Source organism: Tursiops truncatus, chromosome 6, assembly GCF_011762595.2.
Source record: "Tursiops truncatus isolate mTurTru1 chromosome 6, mTurTru1.mat.Y, whole genome shotgun sequence".
NCBI lineage: Eukaryota > Metazoa > Chordata > Mammalia > Artiodactyla > Delphinidae > Tursiops > Tursiops truncatus.
Window position 1 is genome coordinate 72,962,336 of NC_047039.1, and position 20,868 is coordinate 72,983,203.

Here is a 20,868-nt window from a genome sequence, read left to right on the forward strand (position 1 = left end):
CCCAGCCTGAAAGTCAAGGAAAGATACCTAAAAGAGAGTTTTTTTCTGGATTAAATTGTGAAGACTAGACCACGAAGTTAGCCAAGTGAGGAGAGCATGAGGAAACTAATGAATGGCATGTAGACGGTTTTCACATGGAAGAAATAGCACAGCCAAAAGGAATGCTGGTGGGAAACAGCATGGAAGATCATTTTAGAACATATCAGAGTGCCTTATTTAAAAAATTAAAAATTCTCTCTCTAGGTACATTATTACAATGAAATGTTTGGTGTGTGGGAACCTTTGCTTGAACCCTTAGAAATTGATCAGACTGAGGATTTTAGACCATGGAATCTTGGAATCAAGGTATTTTGAAGTCTGAAAATTTTTTTCAAATATTGAGGATGTCCACATTACACATACTTTAATCGCAACAGAGTTCAGGTATCTCATTATGAGCCTTTCCACATGCTTCCTTGTTTGACCTCTGAATGTAATTTTCAAACCCAAGGCCACTGCCTCATGGGCTTCTAATACAAATAATTATGTAGCATTTATTATGCACTAGACATTGTTCTAAATAATCTACTTTTGCTTTAACCCTTACAACAAACCTCTGAAGAATATACAGTTTTAAACTTCATTTTAACATGTGATGGGACTGAAACTGTGGAAGTTAAAGGACTTCCATAAAGCAATAATACCTTTAAATTGGAAGAGGTGGAATTAAATACTGGCTTCAGAGTCCCCACACATAACCGTCATGTTAAAATATCGCCAGCATTTTCTTGAAGGTTGTTGTCTATCCCAAGTTTTCTTTGATCTCTGAAGGGTGTATATATAGAAGAAAATATAATATTATTTGTTTGAAATATAGTGTGAATTTATGTAATCATACGAATCAGGACCTTTAGATGGATGAAATTGTGCTTCTGAAGCAAGAGACTGCAGCATTCCTAGCATATCTCCTCCCTAATAATGATTCAGTCAACCTGCAGACAAATGTTCAGTGGTTTAAAGCCAGTTAAAGGAACAGTAAAGGTGACTAGCTTGGCATATCCAGCTTTTTGTATTAAACCAGGACTTTTGATTTTCCACATATTTCAGATAAAAGATTTGGATAAAGGAACTTATTTGGCGGTTGTTAGGTCAGGATACACATAGGCAGTAGACCTGTGAGTTCTAAAAAGAGGTAGGTGGTATTGATTCACATGAGCCCTAGGTCCTAGTGGCACTGTTCTGCAACTATTGTTGGACTTTTTAAGTCCCTAGGTTTCTGTTCTTTATTTATAGCATTTATAGCACCAGTAGATAAAACGACTTTTCTTGCCCTGAATTTCCACATGCTATGATGTATGGGCTTCTAATTTTCATTCAGATGCTCCATGCATTTAGTAATTTTAGGGGTTATTTTCCCTTCTAAATTGTGCCTGCCATTTTAGTATAACTGAGGAGGAGGAGAATTTTTCTTCCAGTACTGCTTCTATCCAATGCGACCTTAGTTGGCTGATGTCCAAGTAATTCCAAGTAAGGCAGTGGAACTGATAAAATGTATTGCTCTCTCTAATGCTGTCATTGGAATTTGTCTAATGTTTGCTTTTCCTTTGCAAAATGAGTTACGTTGTGCTCCTAGGAACAAATTTTTCTCATATTTCTACAATTTATATTTTATTTTAGATGAAAAAGAAAGCCAAAAAGGCCATTGTTGAGTCAAGTACTGAAGAAGAAAATTACAAGGTACCAGAATATAAAACTGTCATCACTTTCCATTCAAAAGACCAACTAAACATTACATTATCCAAATGTGGCCTTGTAATGTTAAATAATTTAGTCAAGGTAAGAAAAGTAACTTGAAACTTTAAACATTGGTGTACTAGTCTGAGTTAACCCTTTTCTTTTATTGAACAAGAAGTTTTTGTTAACTTAGTTATTTGTCATATGTCCATTAGTGTTCTGCTTGTCGTTTAGTTTTCTACATTTTCTTTTATTTATGATAACCCTTTCTTATTAGGCATTTACAGAAGCTGCCACTGGATCTTCAGCTGCCTTCATAAGGGATCTAGCACCATTTATGATTTTAAATTCTCTTGGACTTAGTATCTCTGTTTCACCAAGTGACTCTTTTAGTGTGCTCAGCGTACCTATGGCAAAATCATATGAATTGAAAAATGAGGAGAGTTTAAGTATGGATTATATGCGAACTAAAGACAATGATCATTTCAATGCAATGACCAGCCTAAGCAGCAAATTCTTCTTCATTCTTCTTAGTAAGTGATAAATTACCTTCCTGGGGCTTTAATTTCTTTTAAGTTACATTTTATATCCCATTTTACTCATTTGTGGTATCTCACAGGTTTTTTAATCTCCTTTCTAATATTTTGCAAATTTCATTATTTCCTTTGCAGGGCTTTGCTTGCTGTTGTCACTTTATCTTTGTATTTCAAATTCTGACTTTCTTTGGCCACTGCTTTATTTAGAGTGTGGTAATTTACTACTTTATGTTTTGGAGAGGAAAATTATTAAATCTCATCCTCAGTCAGCATTTACAGACTTAGCTATAGGTGGTTGTTTTAATCACTTTTAGTATAACTCAGTAGAATTGCACCAGTTTTGCAACTGAACGAATTCAGAATAAGGTTTGAATTCATGAAATGGCACAGGGTAATGGTTTTGGGGTTTGTAAATGGTTTTTGTGTTCTGCCTATTGAGGTAGAGGTTTTTTTCCTTTGTCCTTTATGTTTCCCAGAAGTTTTTCATTTTCATGAGAGGTGAAAGTAAATACATTTTTAAATTATCATAGTATATAGTCATTGTGAAGTTAAATATTAAATAGTCCCAAAGCCTCACTGACACCACTTTCTGACACTCTGACATTTAAGTAGTTATGGAAGGGAGGATATTAGAAAGGTTAATTAGACATGGAGGAGGGGTACTAAAACTGATAGCTAATACTTTTTCCTGGTCAGGAAATGATTCATAACAGTGGCTAGGTTTCAGATGTTGTCCCAGCATTGTCCATGAATTATTCTCATCAGTTTTACCTCTGTTTGTTTTTAAGCTGACATTCTTATGGGATAGTAGGGAAGAAGGTTATATAAATAGATAATTCACCCCAATACAATATATGTATATATATATATTAGATAAAACTGTAAAATTTTAATCAAACCTTAGATATCACAAAGTGTCACAGGTTGGTGGAAAAACTTAAAAACTGAAAAATTGCAGCTACTTGGTAGTTGCCAATGACTGCCTGAATGTATTAGGCTCTGGTTATTATGACAGCAAACCAGAGAACAGTGTTCTTGTATTTTCTAGTAATTTCTCTCATCAGTCAGTTATTTTTAAAAGGTTATGTTGTTGTCTTAGGTTAAACTACTGAATGAGATTTCTTTTTCAATTAAAAACTTTTTTTGGTAAAATGCTTTGAAGGTTTTAAATGAATGATGTAGGTATGTATTGTGGATTCTTAAAATATCCCTTTGTGTAGCTTTCAGTGATAATTATTCATAAGTTTAAGAAATCATCTGATATTTCTGGTTTAAAATGTCTACTTAAAATTAATATATGATGAATTATAATAAAAACTTTCAAACATGTATATTTAATTTAGCACCAGCTAACCACTCTACTGCTGATAAAATCCCTTTAACAAAAGTGGGACAACGACTGTACACTGTAAGACACAGAGAGTCTGGAGTTGAAAGATCTATTGTTTGTCAAATTGATGCAGTGGAAGGAAGTAAGAAGGTAACAATTCGCTCCCCAGTGCAGGTACGGAATGATTCATTTTTTTGTGAGGTCATATTGTGTATATTTGTATGCTAATTAAAAAAAAAAACTAAAGCAAATTACTACCAAAAGAATACAAACTGTAATAGAAATATAGCTAATAGCAAAAAGAATAATCATTATCAGTAATTATACTACTGTAATACAAGCAGTTGTAGGAATATTTTGTAAATGTTTTTGGAATATTATTTTGTAAAAAAGCAAAAACCAAAAAAGTCAATATTTTGTTTTAGCTCTTTGTAGTATGTATTTATTCTTTCGTTTCAATTAGAGAATACAGTGAGAGAAATTTGTACACCTTTATTGAGGTAAAATTGATGTACAATAAACTGCATATATTTAAAGTTGATGAATTTTGACAAAAAATACACATATGAACCTTCATCGCAATCAAAGTAATAAACATACTTATCACCCCAAAAAGTTTCCTCATCCCCTGTCTCCCCATTCCCATGCATCCACTTATATGTTCTTGTGGTGCGTTAGTTACACAATATAGAATTTTACGTAAATGAATGAAGTACAGAATGGAGTCTGGCTTCTTTCACTCAGGATAATTTTGTATGTGTCAACTTTTGTGTATTAATGTTGTTGCATGCAGTTACATGTTGTTGAGTAGTAATCTGTTCTATGTATATACCACATACCATTTTTAATGAATTTTTGTATATGCTATAAAGTGAGGGTTGAGGTTCATTTTCTTCCGCTTGTCTATTCATTTGTTCTGACCAGGATTATCCTTTTTCCATTAAATTGCCTTGACACTTTTGTCAAAAATAAATTGACCATATCTCCATATCTGTGTGTGTTTATGTCTGAGGTCTCTAATCTGTTTCATTGATCTATTTATGTCAGTACCACAGTGTCTTGATTACTACTTTATCCTCAGTCTTGAAATCAGGTAGTACAAGTTGTACCACTTTGTTCTTTTTTAAAGTTGTTTTGGCTAGCCTAAGTCCTTTCCATTTCCATTTAAATTTTAGACTTCAAGTTTTCAATTTTTATTTAGAAATTTTGATTAAGTTGGCATTTTTAATATTAATTTTTGATTTTTTCTTGCTAGTAGAAATACATTTGGTTTTTGTATTAACTGGTATTATGCAACCTTACTAGATATATTTATTCTAGTAGCTTTTTTATAGATAGAGATAGTTATGATGTCTGCAGATAAAAATATTTTTACTTCTTCCTTTCCAATCTGATGTTTATTGTCTTTTTTTTTTTTTTTTTGCGGTACGTGGGCCTCTCACTGCTGTGGCCTCTCCCGTTGCAGAGCACAGGCTCCAGACGCGCAGGCTCAGCAGCCATGGCTCACAGGCCCAGCCGCTCCGCGGCATGTGGGATCTTCCCAGACCGGGGCACGAACCCATGTCCCCTGCATCGGCAGGCGAACTCTCAACCACTGCGCCACCAGGGAAGCCCTATTTTCTTTTCTCGTTTATTGCACTGGATAGAATCTCCAGTACAATTTGAATAGAAATTATGAAAGTGGATGTTTTTATCTTGTTCTCAATCTTAGGGGAAAAGTATTCAGTCTTTGACCATTTAGTATATTTTGAGTTGTTTTTTTTGTTGTTGTTGTTCATGATCCCTCTGTTCGTAGTTTACTGAGAGTTTTTAAATCAGAAATGAATGTTGCATTTTGTCAAATGATTTTCTCTGTTTATCGAGAGGATCTTTTAAAAAAATTGTTAATATGATGAATTACATTGATTTTTAATTATTATATTAAATAATGATTGACTTTTAAATGTTAAATGAACCTTGCATTCCCAGGATAAACCTCATTTGGTTTTGAAGTATTAACCTTTTAATATATTGTTGGATTGATTTGCTAAATTCACATTTATAATTTTTGCATTTATGTTCATGAGGGGTGTTGGTATAGAGTTTTCTTGTAATGTTTTTCTTAAGTTTTTAAACGACAGTTTCACTTTAAGGGCTATTCATATTATCTGTCACTTCTTGAGTGAGCTCTTCTAGTAATTTTGTCTTTAATGAAATTTGTCAGTGAACTATTTTTGCTTTTACTTCACCTTTCTTTTCACAGGGTGTAGAAATTTAGATTGACAGTTATTTTTTCCATACTTTTAGGATGTAATTTCACTATCAACTCTATTACATTGTTTCTGACCAGAGTCTGCTGTTATTCTTAACCTTCGTTCTATGAAATGTGTGATTTTATTTTTATATACTTTTAAGTTTCTTCCCTTTATTGCTGGTTTTAAGAAATTTGGTTGAGATGAATCCTACATGTTTCTTGTACTTGAGTCTTTTAAGCTTCTTGACTCTGTGGATTTATAGTTTTCATCAACTTTAGAAAACAATGTTGCCATTGTTTCTTCAAATATTTTTTTCTGTCTTCCCCCTCTCTTCTCTTCTTCAAGTAGGTATATATTAGAGTGTTTAAACTTATGCTGTCTGATGCTCTGTTCACTTTTTCTTTCAGCTTCCCCTGACCCCCATGTTTCTGTTTCAATAGTTTCTATTATTACGTCTTTAAGTTCACTTTTCAATGTCTAATCTGTTCTTAATCTCATCCAATGTATTTTTATGTCTAGAAGTTCAACTTGCATTTTTATTTACATTTTCCATGTCTTTTTATATATCCTCAGCTTTCCCCTAACTTTTGAACATATCAAGTATAGTTATATAAATGTTTTAATATCCTTGTCTACTAATTCTGTCATGTGTTTCATTTCTGATTTGTTTCATTTTATTCATTTTTTAATGGGTCATTTTAAAATTCTTTTTGTGTGTCCAGTAATTTTTTTACCAGTTGCTTAAAATTGTGAATTTTACCTCATCAGGTGCTTTAGATGTATTTGTACCCCTTTATGTATTCTTGAACTTAATTCTCCAACACAGTTATGTTAGTTGGAAAGTGATCCTTTCATTGCTTGTTTTAAAACTTCTTAGGTGAGACTCAAGCAGCCCGTAGCCTAGGGTTAATTTTGCCCCACTAGTAAAGCACTGTAACCAATACCCTTTGTACTAAACAAGATTTTACCACTTTGGTTGGTTAGAAAAGGAACTGTGTGTCAGCACCAGAGATTGTTCTGCCTGCGGCTTTCAGATGGATCTTTACTGAGCCTTAGACAGTGTACTGATGTGCATGTGCCAGACGGTACTGTACTGAAGTCTTTGGAACAGGGGGCACTCTTAAAGTCTCAGGAGTTACCTCTCTGTAACTCTCACCTCTCCATGCAGCTGTCTTCTCTCTCATGTAATGTGCTGTTAGAGTAAGCCTCATTGGCTTTCCCACATTCTAATATCTATCTCTTCAACTCAGACTGGGCTCTGTTTGACTTCTCCTTCTCCACACAGTAATCCAGAAACTCTCCAGGTAGTAAGATGAGGTGACAATCTTAGGGCTTATCTTGGTGGAGTTTTCTTTCTTCCTTCCTTCCTTCCTTCCTTCCTTCCTTCCTTCCTTCCTTCCTTCCTTCCTTCCTCTCTCTCTCTCTCTCTCCCCTCCCCTTCTCTCTCCCCCCTCCCTCTCTCCCCCCCTTTCTTTCTTTTCTCTCCCTCTTTCTCTCTCTCTAGCCCTCCCTCCCTTCCCTTCTCTTCCCTTCCTCTCCCCCTTTCTTTCCTTCTTTCTTTCCCTCCCTCCCTCCTTTCCTTTCCTTTCCTTTCTTTCTTTCCTTCCCGTGCCACCTTTTTGTCCATTACTTCATGTGTATTTTTTTTTCCCTGGTGTTTTGGTTGTTTATATTGGGAAGTTATATCTGGTCTCTATTTTTCCATCAGGGCTGAAAACAGAGGTTCCTTCTCTTTCATTTTTGATTTATGATGAACTGTATTAAAAGATGACAGGGCTTCCCTGGTGGCACAGTGGTTGAGAGTCCGCCTGCTGATGCAGGGGACATGGGTTCGTGCCCCGGTCCGGGAAGATCCCACATGCCGCGGAGCGGCTGCTCATGAGCCATGGCCGCTGAGCCTCCGCGTCCGGAGCCTGTGCTCCGCAACGGGAGAGGCCACAACAGTGAGACGCCTGCATACCGCTAAAAAAAAATAAAATAAAATAAAAGATGACAATTGGGCTGCGTCATTATCGTAGATTACTTTTGAATTTTATTAAATAGTAAAACATTAATGTTAAATTTCTTATAGGTACTTTCATAGAAATGAAAATATATGTCTCTTCTTTTAAATTGGTAGAGCAGTTTATCTAGAAATAAAATATAGTGTAGTTAAGTTTATATATTTATCAGTTCTTAGTTTGCACTCAGTATGTTTTATATTTTGGTATGATTTTTAAAATATAAAGATTTTAGTAAGATATAGAAAGAATACAAGAAAATGGTGTTACTAACCAGTTTGTTTTTGTCTATCCCAAAGATAAATATAAACGGAGGTTTATCTCATAATGTGTGTTAATCAAAATAATGTTAATCTTTTACATCACTGTTGTATGCTACTCAGTGGGTGAGCTATTCCCTACACACTCTTTGATTCAATGAGTAGCATACAACAGTGATGTAAAAAGGTAGACATTTGCCAGCCAGTGGCTTGGTTTTCACTTTTATCATATAGACATCTAAAACTTGGATATAATATTTTTCCTATTAATTTTTTCTACTATTTTTGTCTAAACGAAAAGTTATTCCTTATATCAAGTTCAAGAAGATGTTATTTTCTTCTAAGATTTTTAAAGTTTTGTTTTTGAGATTCTTTTTCTCTAAAACTAGAAACTTTCCTTGTAATTTTTAGCAAAGATAATTGCATGTTTGGATTTTTTTTTCTAATTTATATGAGCAAGATAAATATTGCCTGATAATTCCTTTGCTGGGATATTTAGATGGAATATTTTTTAAATGTCTTTAGATTCTTAGATTAATGATACTAAATGTTACTTTTCTTTCCCAGATTAGAAATCATTTTTCAATACCACTTTATGTTTATGGAGGGGACACCTTATTGGGAACGGCTTCACCTGGAAGTGAATTTAACATACCATTAGCATCTTACCGGTGATTTTTTTCTTTATCCTTTTGTTTGCCCTAAGGTCTCTTATACACTTTTTAGTTTCTGATTTAGTAGTGATATCTGTCTTTAAGTTATCAAACCATGATCAAATTTATCTTGTTAATATCTCATCTAACTTATTTAAGTTTCGGCACTCTTAGAAGATTTTTTTAAAGAAATACTATTTAACTTAATGTATATAATGTATATCCTATAAATTATCTATGCTTTCACTAGTAAATATAAATTACATGCTTGCAATATAACTATCATGGCCATAGTCGTATATATTTATGATTTTTTAAAAATTTCTTACTGAGCATGAGTGGTGGCTTCTAGATTTATTTACACTATTATGAAGTGATTTTTACTTTTCTAGGGTTTTATGATAGAATTTTTAAGAAATTTCTTTAGAAAATGTAAAATATTTTATCTTTTAATCTACATATTTATCTATTAATTGTTCATTGATAGAATTGTAATGTAAATAGAGGTAGACAGTTGATCCTTCAACAACATGTGGGTTAGAGGTGCTGACGCCCATGTAGTCAAAAATATACATTCAGTTGTCCCTCAGTATCCATAGAGGATTGTTTCCAGGACCCACTGCAGATACCAGAATCCTTGGGTGCTCAAGTGCCATAGTCCGTCCTCCACACCTCTATTTCCACATCCATGGATTCAACCAACTGCTAGTCATCAAGTACTTTATTTGCTGAAAAATGTCTGCTTATGAATGGACCCGTGTAGTTCAAACCCGTGTTGTTCAAGGGTCAGCTGTATAGTACATATAAAATCTTTTATGTATTAAGAAAGGACTATTAAAATTGTAACAGTACTAATGATGGGCTAGTTTCTTAATCATAGGCTTAATATTACAAACAAGTATTATTATTATTTAGGATATTTAATCTGGAATTGAAGATAATCTCTTTTAGGGAGATTAAGCTCTCTTGGAGAATAAAAACTTCCTCAGAATAAGCATCATAGCTTGCTAAGTACCATTTCACAACACACTCTAGACATGGACCTTTAGACCTATGCTACAAAAGGATGGAGGCAAAATTACAAGCAGTGCTAAAATATTCCTTACCTCTATTTATTCTGCCCCATACGTAGGAGTTCAAGATTGGGTCCCTAATGCTTAGAAGACAGCCTAGCAGTTTTAGGCACATATTTTCCGAGAGTAGACCTGCTCACCTTAATGAGTGTTTTATTGCCTAGACCTTCTAACTCTAATGAGTTTTATTGCTTAGTTCAGACTTGCTGAGGGAAAGAGTTATGTTGTCTAGAGAACAACCACAAAATAGTTGTTTATAGTATCTGACCTTGTTCTAGAGAGGATTTGGGGTGGGTTATAAGAGTAGATTAAAAAGTAGCATGTAAGATATGTTCAAAAGTTTCTGTGAGGAAATCCATTTTGTCCTTGGATAATAAAAGTTAATGACACTCTGCTTTATTTTTAGTAAATATTACTATATATTTTGTGTTTCTGTCCATAGAAGAGAAAAGTTAGGCCATTAGAGTATCTTTACACTTTTTTGTTCAAGGCTAAATATTTGTTACATGAAAGTTAATCTATCTTAATTAGAATTATTAATGACTGACTAGCTTGGATTTCACATTAGATATTCTTCTAATCTAATGCTTAGATATAGATACTCATATTTAAGATGTGAGGTCTTAAATTAACAAATGGATATCATTCTGTAGAATTTAGGTATACTTATTCTTAAGTTTAATTCATTTAACAAGTATTTACCAAGTGTTTTGTTGTGTGGAAGGCACTACTGTAGGATGCCAAGAGGAATTGGCATGGCTATTCTGCTTGAGAGATTGATATATAGGTACAGAAAGTAGAAAACAATGGGTTGTTGAGAATCACAGAAAAAGTTTTAGTTGCAGAAAACTATGAAAAGGAAAGAAGGGATTAATGATTAACTCCTGAGAGACGTACATGAATTGTAGTTAAAATATAATAATGTGGAGATTAGTGGGGAAGGGCAATCTTAAATGGAAGGAATTGCATAACAAAGATAAGGAGGCATGAATGCACAGGATTTGTACAGGTCTATAAAAGACTAGGGGTTTGCCTGGAATGTAGTGTGCATGTTGGAATATGAAATTTGAAAGGTTAAGTCCACATTGGGATAGTTGCTCGCTCATTGTCTTGCCCCATTTATATAAATTTTATCTTCATCTTTAATATCTATTTCTTTCTTCCTCTCTCAGACCATTTGGTGTTCTTCTGTTTTAAGACCATTTAATGCATCAGCTCTTCTCACTCAAAACCTCTTGCCATTGATCATCTGTCTCTCATGTTTTCTCTTCATTCATTTCTTAAACTTTCCTTTAACCTTGCATATGTCTCTAGTTCAGCTCTACCCTTCAGAAACAAAGCTTTTGGGGAAAATTGTGACCTCTGGAAAACACTCTGCAGCCAGTCTAGAAAGAGTTAACCACACTCTTCATGCCCTTAGTCTTCAGTATACATCTGGGTTTTTTTTGAGGGGGGGTACCGATCACAGTGCAGTAGTTATCTTTTAACATTACATTTCCCATGTGATTGGTATCTCCTTAAGAGTAAAGAATGACTTACTCATTTGTTCATTTTCAGTTTTACCTTCTCATTGGTAAATAATAGTCCAATAAATGTCTTGATGGAAAAAAAAAGAAATTTCAGAGAGAATGTAGAAGTAAAATAGGCTAAATCTGATAACTGATTTTACAGGTAACTATATCTATGTATGTAAGGGGGGAATAAGGAAGAGTTAATATTATTTTATAGTCCAGAGTGCCAATAGCTGGAAGTTCCTGAAAAAAGGACACACAGAGAAGTGGGTGTGGAGGGTTCAGAGTTCAATTTAGCAATTTAAGGCACCATCCGACATCATTACAGAAATATGTAGTAGATATTTAAAATTTTGGGGACTAGAGCTTAAGAAAACAATCACAGCTAGAGATAGTATTGACACTTGTCACACAGTAAGGGATAGTGTCACAATTATAGGTAATTAGTTTTACAAGTATAAAAATACTTAAGTGTTTATACTTGGACACACCTTAGGTTTAAAAAAATTATTAAACCCAAAGTACATTTGCAATGTAAACAAAGAATGTGATTTTTAAATATAAGGATTAATCATATGTGACACCTAATAATTTTATTACTGTCTTCTTACAACCACTTCTGCAACTATGCTCAACATTTCTGTAAAGCTAAGTATCTATTGAAAGCTTTCATTTGATTAACCTTGAATACCCGGTGATTAATTTTTCAGTAGAAATATATTTTTGCTTCACAAACTCAATCATGGTATGTACTTGGGACCGCATATTCCAGGAAAGCCAACTTCTTTAAGTTAAGTGTTTAAGTCACAGCTGTATGTGTGTGTTTTGCATATATGACGGGTATGATTACGTATTTTCTGTGAGAAACCAGTTATTATCTTGTAAACATACTTCTAAGACAGCAAGTTTGTAAGAAAAATATTCTTCTCTTGGAAGCCAAATAACTTGATTGGTTTCCAGAAAGTTAAGATGGAAATTGGTATCTGTATGTCTATCTTACCTATCTCTAAGAAGAATGTGAAAATATAAAAATTTATTACAATAGTATGGAGGGAGATAATTTCATTGTTCTAAAGCTGTAATCAAACAATTAAACATGTATTTTCTTTTAAAGCATTTTAAAATGTATTTTTTAATCTTTTATGTAGATCACTCCTTTCCCTGAAGCCAGAAGATGAGGACTATCAAATGTGTGAAGGAATTGATTTTGAAGAAATTATAAAAAATGATGGCACTTTTCTCAAGAAGCAATGTAGATCTATAAACCCTTCCAAGAAGCCATTTATCATTAATATTGTCCCAGAAAAAGATAATTTGACATCTGTGTCAGTGTATTCAGAAGATGGTTGGGACTTACCATATATAATGCATTTGTGGCCACCTATTCTACTCCGAAATCTTCTTCCTTACAAAATTGCTTATTATATAGAGGTATTCTGGAATTTTTTAATGCCCTCCTGTCTTTGATTTTGTAGCTTTAGTTATTTAAAGTTATGAACAATAAAACAATGTTTTAAAATTCTAATAAAAATTATAGTACTGGTGAATAGACAGTACAGATATTCTTCAAATGGAAAAGAAATGTTTCAGTCATGTTATATGAAAGAAGACTAAAAAAATTTTTTTCCACTGATTTACCTTAGGAATCTGGTTACTAAGTTGAATATAATTCATACACACAAATATGATATGCCATTTTAAAAATCATTTATGAAAGTAATAGATATTCCTGTAGAAAATTTTAGAAAATAAAGATTATTAAGATTGTCTATAATCACATTATCTGAAGGTAGCACTTCTGATGAAGTTATCATTTCAGTTCTAAAATATATATTTTTCAGTCTTTTCCATGCATGTATATTTCATGTATATTTAAAAGATGGATACTAACTTTTCAAACATGTATGAGAATTAGTATTAAAATGATAGTACTAGACTTAAAACTTGCTACATTGTATTATTCTTGTGCTAGTTTTCTAAAAGGATTTTATGCCCTATAAAGATGCTTTTTCTTTTAAATACTCTTTGTTTTAAGGTATTACATCTGATTCCTTCCTGTTGCTGTAACAGGAATCTCTCCATCTTAGGATTTTAAGTAAATATTCCATTTGCCATTGCTTGTCAAATATAAGAAAGTAGTTCTTCATTGTAGTATATTATTTGTTTTATTGCAGTCTTTTAATTATTAATTATTGGGATTTACTCTGTTTACACTTTTCTGTTAAATTTTTTTTGGAGTGGGGGAGTGAACACATCTATGGTTTAAGAATATCTGTTTTCCATATGGTTGACAGATAACATAGTGGTTAAGAATTTACACTTTGCTGTCAGATAGATTTGAGATTGAATCCTACCTCTATCGCTTACTAGTGCTATGTCTTTAGGTAAGCTAATTTCTAAATCATTTGTCCAAGCCTATAAAAGGGGGATAGTAATAAAACTTTCATGATTGGGATATGGTGAAATCAAATTAAATAATGTTTGTAAAGGACTTAGCACAGTGCCTGACAGGCATATGGTTCCCATTTATTTACCTCTCTAGCACCACCAGCACTACTCTTCTATTTTGTGGAACATGTCAAGTATTGATAGCTTACCTTGTTTTTGCTTTAAGTAATTTAAAATCTTAAGGTGAAGAGATTCCCATGTTATAACAGGAGGGAACCAGATTAGAGTTGCTGGAAAAACAGGTGAAATACCCAGATGGAATGTCTATCTATGTTGCATTTTAATAGAACTTTTAACTTGATGCTTTTAGGGATCACATTCTGTTTGCTAGTTTCCAAAGGATATGATCACTTTTTAGAAAGACAGTTTAGCTGCGGTGTGGAAAAGGGCTTAGAGGAGATAAGAGCAGTTAGGAGACTCTTAAAGGGAGAGGTTACAGTGACATGAACTAAGGTAATGCAAGTGTGAGTGGAGAGAAATGAACAGTTTTGAAAGCTACGTAAGATTCAGTATAAACAGTGATTGGAAATGGGTTATGAGAGTTTGTTAAAAATCAAAAATGGGAGTTAGTAGGGATTGCTTATTTTGGATTACATACATTTTTCATTATTTTGTAGTTTTTACAACTAAAATCACTAGTGGATAAGATTTTTGTTTTACTAATTATAGTGTTTTATAATCTTCATTAGTGCCAGCAGAATTTCACACTATATTATTTTATTTTATTTTCACAATAGTCCTTTGAAGTAGATCATTTAGACCATTTTACAAATACAGTAACTCAAATCTCAATTTATAGAAATTTATACAGTTGACAGAGTTAGAACATGAACATAAGTCTTCTTTTTCTGACAGAGGTATTTCAGAATCATTTGTATAGCATTTGGAATCATTAAATAGAATATTTTGGTGTATTATTCTGAAACATTAAAAATTTACTGTATTTTTTTTTTTATTATAGGGCACTGAACATAGAGTTTTTACTCTACATGAAGGCCATTCAGCCCAGATTTGTACTGTACAGTTGGATAAAGCCAGGCTGCATTTAAAATTACTTGACTATCTTTATCATGATTGGAAAAGTGAATATCATATAAAACCTAATCAACAAGATATTAGTTTCATCAGTTTTACTTGTGTTACAGAAATAGAAAAGACTGATTTAGATATTGCTATCCATGTGACTTATAATACTGGCCAGACAGTTATGGCATTTCATAGTCCTTACTGGATGGTCAATAAAACTGGTCGAATGTTACAGTATAAAGCAGATGGAATTCATCGAAAGCATCCACCTAATTATAAAAAGCCAGTTCTCTTTTCTTTTCAGCCAAAGCACTTTTTTAATAACAATAAGGTATGTGAAGTTTTTTTGACTTTCATTCTTTATCTACTTATCACTCCTTTTTGTTTGTTTAGAAGAATAAAATATTATGAAATAGGTAGAAATAACATTTGTGAAATATTTGAGGTTAAAAAGGTTAAAATTTAGTCTTGGGAAGGGTTTAGTGCATTAACAGTATAATATTAGTTTAGGCTAAAAAGCAAAAAATATATCAACTTAGGTAGGAATTTTTAAAGGTACCTAAATACTAATATATTTGAAATATTTTTTTCTAGGTTCAGCTTATGGTAACTGATAGTGAATTGTCAGATCAGTTTTCAATTGATACTGTTGGTAGTCACGGAGCTGTTAAATGTAAGGGCCTGAAAATGGAATATCAAGTGAGTTCATCTTATGCTCATCAGGAAACTTTTTTTAAGCTCTACTGAGTACTTAATTTTTATCAGGATGTTATGATAATGGAATAGCTTTTGAAATGTTGCTATTTTTTTTTCCTGTAGGTTGGTGTCACTATAGATCTTAGCAGTTTTAACATTACCAGAATTGTCACCTTTACACCCTTTTTTTTGCTTAAAAACAAAAGTAAATATCGTATATCAGTGGCTGAAGAGGGAAGTGATAAATGGCTCTCTCTTGATTTGGAGCAGGTGGGTAGATGAATTTCAAAAAGGTACCTCTTTAGATTTTCATTTTTCTTTGAAGTTTGATACATGAAATCACTATGTAATGTTCTAACTCTCCACCCCCACCTCCCAATTTTGTTTCAGTTCCATGAACATTTGAGTATTTATTTGTACCAGAATAAACCAAGTAAATAATTTAATTATTAAAATCCGAACATTGTCATCTAGGAATGTGTTGCTTGATAATAGAGGTAGACATTTAATAATTACTAACCAAATGTCGTTAAATATGGCAGTAGAAGACTGGGTAAAGTATAAATGCAGCAAAGAGAAGGAAATTATTTATTCTCTTTAGGAAGCTGTTAGAGATGCCTGTATAGGGTAGGTTAAGCTAGTTATTTTAGGAAGACAGTAGTGTCTTAGGAATGAAATTTTGATTCTACTCTATCTGTAGCTATTAGGTCTCTGGGTAAGAGCTTTCTGAAAGACTGCCTGAGGTTAATAGAATACTTCTCAAGAAATTTTATTTTAAGTATGTTAGGATTATTAGAGAAGTGTTTGCTATTTATATTCATTATGCCTTTTTGCTTTGAAACCATCTTTCTGGAATCATTCTTCTTGATGTACCATCCTTTGGCATTTCCTTTAGAGCTGATTTGGAGGTAAATACCATCAGTTTGTGTTTATCCATAAAAGTTTTAATCATCACCTTTCTTTTATGATACTTTTTCTTGATAATCAATTCTATTTTTTTCTACATGTTGTAGCATTTATTATATTCTGGCTTCCATTTTTGTTGAAAATTCTGCTGTGCTTCTGTCATTTCTCTGGAGGTTATCTTTCCTTTTTCTCTAGCTGCCTTCACAGTTTTCTCTCTGTCTTTGATGTTCTGCAGTCATACTACTGTTTGTCTGCATGTGGGTTGCTTTGATATATCCTGCTTGAGATACTTTATTCCTAGACCTGTAGATTAATATATTTCATACCTTCTGTAAAATTTGCAGCTATTGTCTCTTTAAATACTACCTCTCCTCTTCATCCATTTCCTCTTTCTGGGTCTTTAATCAGATTTGTTCTAGAACTTCATATTCTTTCTTCCATATATCCTATTATCTTTTTTATATTTTCTATCTGTATAACTCTTTGCTTCATTCTGGATAAATTCTACATATATATTTTCATAGATTTTCACTTTTACTATATATATTATACAGTATAGATATATATATATATATATGCTATTTGAGCCTTCAACTGAGTTTTTTTTTTTTTTTTGCGGTATGCGGGCCTCTCACTGTTGTGGCCTCTCCTGTTGCGGAGCACAGGCTACGGACGCGCAGGCGCAGCGGCCATGGCTCACGGCGCAGCCGCTCCGCGGCATGTGGGATCTTCCTGGACTGGGGCACGAACCCGTGTCCCCTGCATTGGCAGGCAGACTCTCAACCACTGCGCCACCAGGGAAGCCCCAACTGAGTTTTTTATTTGAATAATTACATTTCTCATTTCTAGAAGGTGTACCTTTTTTCATGTTTGCCTGTTTGTTTGTTCTTTCAACAATATTTATTGTGTGTACTCCTTATGTGCCTTGTGATACATCTTTTAACAAAACCACAAGTACCTGTCCTTGTGTAGTTTACATTTCAGTGGGAGTGTAGGGAAATCATTAAATGGATAATACTATAGTCAACTAGTAAAATACATAGTATGTTTAGAGGTGACAGGTCTAATAGGGAAAAAGGAAATAAGACAGGCTAAGAGGTGTTAAGAGTTCTAATGAGCAAGAAGTGGGCTATAATTTTACATAAGGTGGTCAAGGATAGGACTTACTGAGGTCACATTTGAACAAACTTGGAGAAAATGTGAGAGGTACACTTGTCAAGAGTTCAGCTGAGTTGGAGCTGAGATGCCAGGTACAGGAATAGCTGATAAAGACAACAAGCTAAAACGAAAGTAACACTCAGGACTTTAATTACTTACTGCAGTAGTATAAGTAAGAGGCTAAACTGAAGAAAGCACCACCTCCCCTTGTACCATTTTTCCTATGGAACAACGTTAGTTAGGGGTGAGGTGGATCAGTGAGGGTAGTGTCATTGTCAGGGGAGCCCTGAACAAATAGCTCTTACTGTTTTATGGAACTGGGGGTGGCAGAAAACAAAGGGGAAGGGCTAGGAATGGAAAAGTACTGAGCACCAAGTCAGAGTAGAGAAAAAGCATCTTGAAGTTCCGCCTCTCTCCTTGATAAAGAGGTGTTGCAGAGATTCTTGAGGAAGGCCTCTGCCAAAGGCCCTGGTAAAGAGGCCTCTGGACAAAGATGCCTGTAGTAGGAATGCAGATATTTGTAAGGGCATAGCTAGAAGTGGGGGCTGAGTTCTTGAGAATGCAGTGCGCTGGCTGTGCACCTAGTCTGGTATGGGGAGGGCAGCTTTGCCCTGTGAGACCTGCCAGATAAAGGTAAAGCCTTTGTAATTACCAGTGGTCTGACCTGAAAAATTGCATATAGGTTTTTAGCCAGGAGCTGGACCCCTCAGCAGTGTGGATATCTGGGGAAAGAGCATTAAAGACAAAGAATCAGCCAGGGTAGGTGCCCTAAAATGGGAGAATATTTGGCATGGTTGAAGGATAGCAAAAGGGGCCGATATTATTGGAGAGGGAAAAGTATTTAGAAGAGAACAAGACATAACAGTGATAAAGAGTAATCATGCAGAACTTTGTGACACAAAACTTTGTGAATTACAAGGATTTTAACTTTTGCTCTGAGTGAAATGGAGAGAGCTATTGGAGGGCTCTGAACAGTGATTAAACACAGTATACTCTCAATAAATATTTGTTGAATGAGTATAGATTTTCTTTGGCAAATGTTTCATATGTGCTCATTAAGTCTGTGGATTCTTGGTTTGTTGGATGTAGAGCTCTCTATATATCTAGATGCCAAATTATAACTGCAGCTTTGTTTTACTCTATATATTTTCTAGGTATATTTTTTTCCATACTTTTATTTACAGTAGTTCTATGTCTTGCCTTATATGTCAATTGCAGATAAGATTATTGGGTCTTCTCTTTTTAAAAACCTAATCTGTAGCTTCTGTCTTCCAACAGTTAGTTTATATTTACAGTAATTGCAATTACAAATGCACAACAACTTATTTTTTATTTTACTTTTTGTTGCCAACTTCAGCTTTTCTCTTTTCTGTTTTTTGTTTTGTTTTGTTTTTTAACATTTATTTATTTATTTTGGCTGCGCCGGGTCTTAGTTGCAGCATGTGGGATCTTTGTTGCAGCATGTGGTCTTATAGTTGTGGCATGCAGACTTCTTAGTTGAGGCATGCATGTGGGGTCTAGTTCCCCAACTAGGGATCAAACCCAGGACCCCTGCATTGGGAGCCCAGAGTCTTACCCACTGGACCACCAGGGAAGTCCCTCAGCTTTTCTTAAGATAAATTTCTTTTGCTAATTTAAAATCTTCACATTTTAATTTTGGCTTACAGTAGTGAACCTTAACTTAAAATGCATATTTATGATTATTAGCAGTGTTGATTTGTAAGGAAGGCTTACAAATAAGCAAGGCTTGAGGGTTTTCAGAGAGCACATCGTTTTTAGTCTTCTCAGTTCCTCCTGGGAAATATGCTTGGATTAGTATTGCTACTGTTTTGACTCCCAGATAAGTTTCCACTGGGTTGCAAGAAGCCTCAAGTGGGAATTTTCTCAGCCTGTTATAGCCTTAACCATGTCCCATGTCTAGTTCCATTAACTACTTTTTATGGTTGAATAAAACTGACTTTATCAAGCTAAGGCACTTGACTCAACCATCTAGCTTCTTCTACATTGCCCTCAGGTCATATGGTGATGATCATGATGAGCACATGAGCAGTCTCATTGAATTATGTGAAGTTACCAGCCTGGTCAGAGTCGCATCACACTAAGACCTGATTTACATAATAGTTTACAGACAAGGCTGGCTCTCCATTCCTGTTCTTTTAGCTCTTTTCTTTGTTTCCAGCTCCTGTTGTCTGGTCTTCTTTCTGGGTGCATTGACTGTCTCCTATTCTGTTAGTCTGGTTTCCAGATCACTGATGTCCAGGTGGTTTCTTAAGATTTTGAGCCTGTTTTCTACTCTGAACTTTAGACTTTAGATACTTCTCTTGGTTTTTGCTTTTGTTTTTGCTTTTTTAATCCTTATTTGACTTCCAGGACTCTGGATTTAATATATGTCCTGACTTGACATTTGTGTGTACTTTGACTACTGCTTAATTACTAAGTGATGCCCACAGCCCAATTATAACTTTTAGTAACTGAACATTCCCCTGTTTTAAACTGATCACTTGGCTCAGTTTACTTACTTTTTTTCAATCCATCTCTAGATCTGGACCACACTAACGCCTCTTCACAGCACTCTATCAATAGCTCTTCAACTTACTACCTATTACTGCTTGTGTTCAAAGTGCCCCCAAGTGGCACCCCATCTTGAAGTCAGCAGCTTATAGCTAAGCAGTCCAGTAACGAGAGCAGTGTTGAAAGAGGTTTAAGACTATTTTAAGTCTACTCTGATGGGTTTATTAAAGTGATAAAGGTCTTTATGGTGAAATCAGTTTTACTTAAATAAATGTATGTAATATATGTTTTAGTGTATCCCCTTTTGGCCTGAGGATGCTTCTAATAAACTTCTTATTCAAGTTGAAAGAAGTGAAGGCTCTCCCAAAAAGATACATTTTAACAAGCAAGAAAGTTGTATTTTATTGCATCTGGATAATGAGGTAAGTGATTCTTTTGTGTGTGTAGTTAGAGAAGCTAATATATACTTACTAATTTTTTTTATTAAATGATTTTTTTTGTTTGTTTCACCAAAAATGAACAAACATTTCTCTTTGCAAAGGGAAAAAGTTCTAAAAGGAAGCAAGAGACATAAAACAATTTAACTGTTATATGGAAAGTTAGAGCAGGGGTCCCCAACCCAGGGGCCATGGACTGGTACTGGTCCTTGGCCTGATAGGAACCGGGCCGCACAGCAGGAGGTGAGTGGCAGGCGAGCGAGCAAAGCTTCATGTGCCGCTCCCCATGGCTCACATTACTGACCGAACCATCGCTCACGTTACTGTCTGAACATTCCCCCCTCCCCGGCGCCGTTGGGGACTGCTGAGTTAAAGT

At 34.3% G+C, this 20,868-nt stretch overlaps 1 protein-coding gene across 6 annotated transcripts in view; it reads left to right on the forward strand.

Annotated features, from left to right (window-relative positions):
• Positions 1 to 20,868, forward strand: part of VPS13A (vacuolar protein sorting 13 homolog A) — a 233,519-nt gene that overhangs the window by 155,678 nt on the left and 56,973 nt on the right. For all 6 annotated transcript variants that reach the window (XR_004527015.2, XR_002176281.3, XR_012332570.1 and 3 more), the window contains 10 exons: positions 244 to 345; positions 1,657 to 1,815; positions 1,991 to 2,246; positions 3,593 to 3,753; positions 8,641 to 8,744; positions 12,459 to 12,741; positions 14,720 to 15,115; positions 15,379 to 15,483; positions 15,604 to 15,750; positions 20,349 to 20,477. Coding sequence is in view for 3 of the 6 variants with exons in the window: in XM_073806234.1 (XP_073662335.1) it covers positions 244 to 345; positions 1,657 to 1,815; positions 1,991 to 2,246; positions 3,593 to 3,753; positions 8,641 to 8,744; positions 12,459 to 12,741; positions 14,720 to 15,115; positions 15,379 to 15,483; positions 15,604 to 15,750; positions 20,349 to 20,477 (1,842 nt within the window). In the remaining 3 variants the exon portion in view is untranslated. The remainder of the gene's footprint in view (positions 1 to 243; positions 346 to 1,656; positions 1,816 to 1,990; positions 2,247 to 3,592; positions 3,754 to 8,640; positions 8,745 to 12,458; positions 12,742 to 14,719; positions 15,116 to 15,378; positions 15,484 to 15,603; positions 15,751 to 20,348; positions 20,478 to 20,868) is intronic.